Source organism: Cryptomeria japonica, chromosome 1, assembly GCF_030272615.1.
Source record: "Cryptomeria japonica chromosome 1, Sugi_1.0, whole genome shotgun sequence".
NCBI classification, from domain to species: Eukaryota; Viridiplantae; Streptophyta; class Pinopsida; order Cupressales; family Cupressaceae; genus Cryptomeria; species Cryptomeria japonica.
The window spans coordinates 521708082-521711885 of record NC_081405.1 but is presented as its reverse complement, the minus strand read 5'-3'; the positions used below and the strand labels follow the sequence as shown (position 1 = coordinate 521711885).

At 40.8% G+C, this 3804-nt stretch overlaps 1 protein-coding gene across 2 annotated transcripts; it reads left to right on the top strand.

The window, feature by feature from the left end:
* The first annotated feature begins 875 nt into the window (after positions 1-875).
* On the top strand, positions 876-3371 carry LOC131875331 (uncharacterized). 2 transcript variants are annotated; one of them, XM_059219424.1, is made up of 4 exons: positions 876-1125; positions 1226-1378; positions 1485-2402; positions 2543-3371. In XM_059219424.1, the coding sequence occupies exons 3-4, from the start codon at positions 1919-1921 to the stop codon at positions 3109-3111; spliced, it is 1053 nt and encodes a 350-aa protein (XP_059075407.1). In that variant the 5' UTR covers positions 876-1125; positions 1226-1378; positions 1485-1918; the 3' UTR covers positions 3112-3371. The 2 variants fall into 2 exon arrangements, with proteins under 2 accessions (XP_059075407.1, XP_059075406.1); XM_059219423.1 differs by having other exon boundaries at positions 2516-3366.
* The last annotated feature ends 433 nt before the right edge of the window (positions 3372-3804 follow it).

Below are 3804 nucleotides of genomic sequence, written 5' to 3'. Positions count from 1 at the left end.
AATATATTATTATCAGCCAAATAGATATTGAATGGATATGACTTTAGAGTAATTCAAATTAAAATAGTGGAATTGTCTCATTGATAACAGTATAATCTTAAAGAAATTTAGACTTCACATTCACCACTAGTGTGGGAGAGAGACAGAACAATGAGGTCAGCAGAAACTAGGCCTCTGTCAGGTAGCCCACCCACTGCAGTTGACAAAGGGCTTCTGTCAGGAGGGCCAAGGGGGTGTGTACCGTCCTTGGGCCTGATAAGCGCTACGGGCGTCTCGTTGTGTCTAAATCTCCTCTCTCTCATTAATGGCGAATAGGGAGTTAAGCATAGTCCATTTAATACTTGAGGAAAGTATCCAAACATTGTGCTATCTATCCTCTTTGTCGATATGGCTAATCAGACTCATTACATTTATTCCAATTGAAATTCTTAATAATATAAGTTACTACCAAGATAATGAATGTAACATCTTCCTTACCTCCATATCGTCCCACTCAGTTTGCTACTGCTGGTGCTTCCGTTTCTGCTTTTGCTTCTATAAGTGGCAGTGCCACTGCCACCGCCACTTCTCATGCTCCTACCACTAGTAGTCATAGTGGGAATGTTACCATTGGACCTAGGATTCGTAAATCTAGGTTGGATTCCTTCTTTGTGCCTCGCACTACTCCTGGGTCCCAACCGTCGCTTGAGGGCATGGGTTGGAACAAGGAGGTCCATGATGCTGCTAAAATGGCAATTGGCAGGTTTTGGAGCTACAGCTGTATTCCATTCTTTGTAGCCAGGTGAATGTTTTACTTTTATGTTTGATAACTTTGATTGTTTTAATTTTTATACTTAACTTATCTCATTGAATTTTTATACCTAACTTATCTCATTGAGTTTCTTTGTGACAAGTCTCCTTATTGGCAACAAATGGTTGATGCCATTACCATATGCAGGGCGGGGTTCAAAGCCCCTAGTGAGAGTGATTTGAGGGGACCCATTTTGTCTCAAATGGTGGATGATGTGAAAAAGGATTTAGATGAACAACGCCACATATGGAGCACTAAAGGTTGCACCATCATGACTGATGGTTGGACGGATAGGAGAAATAGAACTCTCCTTAATTTTCTTGTTTCTTCCGCAGGTGATTGATTAATTTTAGTTTCATATAGTCTTTAATTTTTTATTTTTTATCTAATGGTTTATTGAATGATCATTGACCTAGCTTTATTTTTTAATTTCAGGGGGCACCGTTTTCATCAAGTCCATTGATGCCTCCGCCCATTGCAAGAATGCCACCTACCTATGTGAGCAGATAGAGGAGGTGATTGAAGATGTGGGTGAGGAGAACGTGGTACAGGTGGTGACCGACAATGCAGCAAATTATGTTGCTGCGGGTAAACTTTTGATTACAAACTAATTTTGTTTGCAAATTAATTACTATCTTGTAGTTTGTACCTCCATTAATTACAATTTACAATGCAACAAATTATGTTGCTGCAGGTAGACTATTGATGGAGAGGCACCCATCTATAGTTTGGACTCCATGTGCTGCTCATTGCATTGACCTCATGTTGGAGGATATTGGAAAAATCCCATGGGTCAAGAGATGTGTAGAAAGGGCAAGAAATGTCTGCAAATTTGTATATAATCATTCATGGGTGTTGGCTCTTATGAGACAATACACAGAGCAGAAGGAGTTGCATCGTCCAGGAATCACAAGATTTGCCACAAACTTCCTCACATTGCAGTCCATGCTTAGGTCTAAGCCTGCCTTGAGACGTATGATTGTTGGTGAGGAGTGGTCTTCCTCATCCTATGCTACCACCCCTGCAGGGATAGAGATGGCAGACTACATTTTTGATGAGCAAGGCTTTTGGGTCCCTTGTGATGAGATAGTGAAAGTAATTTTTTTATAAATTCTACAATTTAGCTTCATGTTTTATAAGTTATTATATGTATTCTCTTATTTGCTCATTTTTCTAAATTACACAATATTTTCAATTTTGCAGTTTGTTAAGCCCTTGGTGGTTTTCTTGCGAGTTGCGGATGGAGATAAGCCCGCAATGGGCTATATATATGAGGGCATGGATAGGGCGAAGGAGGCCATCAAATTCGTCTATGGAGCAGATGAGAGCAAGTATGGTCCCATTTGGGAGATCATTGATAGGAGATGGCATCATCAGCTACATAGGCCCATCCATGCGGCAGCCTATTATTTGAATCCGGCATTCCGTTTTATCCCTTCTTTCAAGGCTGATGCGGAGGTCCTTAATGGGCTATATGCAATCATGGAGAAGATGGGACCTGCCGGTACTTCTCAGATAGACCTTTTTCGAGAGCTACAGATGTTCTCAGATGCACAAGGGGAGACCTTCTCTCGTCCTGTCGCCAAACACGCTAGAACAACTATGATGCCAGGTAAAAATAAATTGTTAGGCTTAATTTTAGTTGTATTCAATACTATATGGTAACTTGTTAAATGAGTTCATGAGTGAGACTGATTTTATTTATTTTTCTGATTTCAAACTCAGATCATTGGTGGAACTTTTTTGGCCCAGAGACACCAAATGTTCAGAAGTTGGCCATTCGTATCTTGAGCCAACCATGCAGCGCATCAGGTTGTGAGCGCAATTGGAGTATGTTTGAGCACATACACTCCAAGAGGCGCAATAGATTATCTGTGGAGAAGATGAATGATCTCGTCTTTGTTCACTACAACCTCCGCCTGAGAATGAGAAAGAATGCAACAGTTGACATGTCTCCTATCATTCTAGATGAGGTTGATCTTGAAGCAGAGTGGGCCAATGAGAATCAGACAGCTCCTGGGACTCCTACAGCTGTATTTAGTGACGATGACATTGATTGGATCGACCAGGTAGATATAGAGGCTGAGGCTGTAGCCATGGTAGAGGAGGAGCAGAGAACACGAGCAGAGACAGGAAATATTGAGACTCGGAGTGACACAGCTGTTCCTAATGTTGGTGAGCATGACACAGTCGTTCCTGATGTTGGTGAGCATGGCATGGTGTCACGGGGAGCAACTATGGCTGCTGAATCATCCAGGACCTACTTTAAACGCCTTCGCAGGGGGCCAGGGCGAGAGGGTGCACGGCCATCTCAGCCATAGGCTTGTACACTTGTAGTTGTATTTAGTTTTACTATTTACCTTTGGTATTTGTATGAAACATTTGATGATGATCATATGATGACATGGATTTTTTATTCCATGAGTTTTGTAATATTGTATACATTTGACAATATTTATATATCTATGTTTCTTATTTTCTTCAGCTACAATTTGCATTTATGCTTATGTGATTGATGTATACTTGTGTATGTAATCAAATGAGCCGAGTTTAATGATGTTTTTGTGTCTTTAAGGTGTATTCAATAAAGGGTGTCTGAAACAAGTTTTAAATCTTTAAAAATCTCTAAATTTCTTGAGTTTTTCACTTTCCCGAGTCCAGCCGAGTCTGGAGCCGAGTCTGACGCCGAGTCCCGAGTCCGAGTCCGAGTCGGCCTTGCCGAGTCCGAGCCGAGTCCGAGTCCCGTTTCTTTGGTTTAGACACAGACCCATGCATATAGTATGGCCAGCGTTTGTGATTAATAAATAAAACAAAGATAATGATGGCAACATATGTCATGTTTCCGCCTATCAATATAAAGAGGAAAAAGACACCATCGATTAGAAAATTGTCTCATTTATGAGACTTCACAATTTTCTGCGATAAGGGAGATAACACTTTCATTATCTTGGCTTTCGGTATTATTGTGGGTGTTTAATATTTCAGCCTCTTTATTATTTGGTAGAGCTATTGTA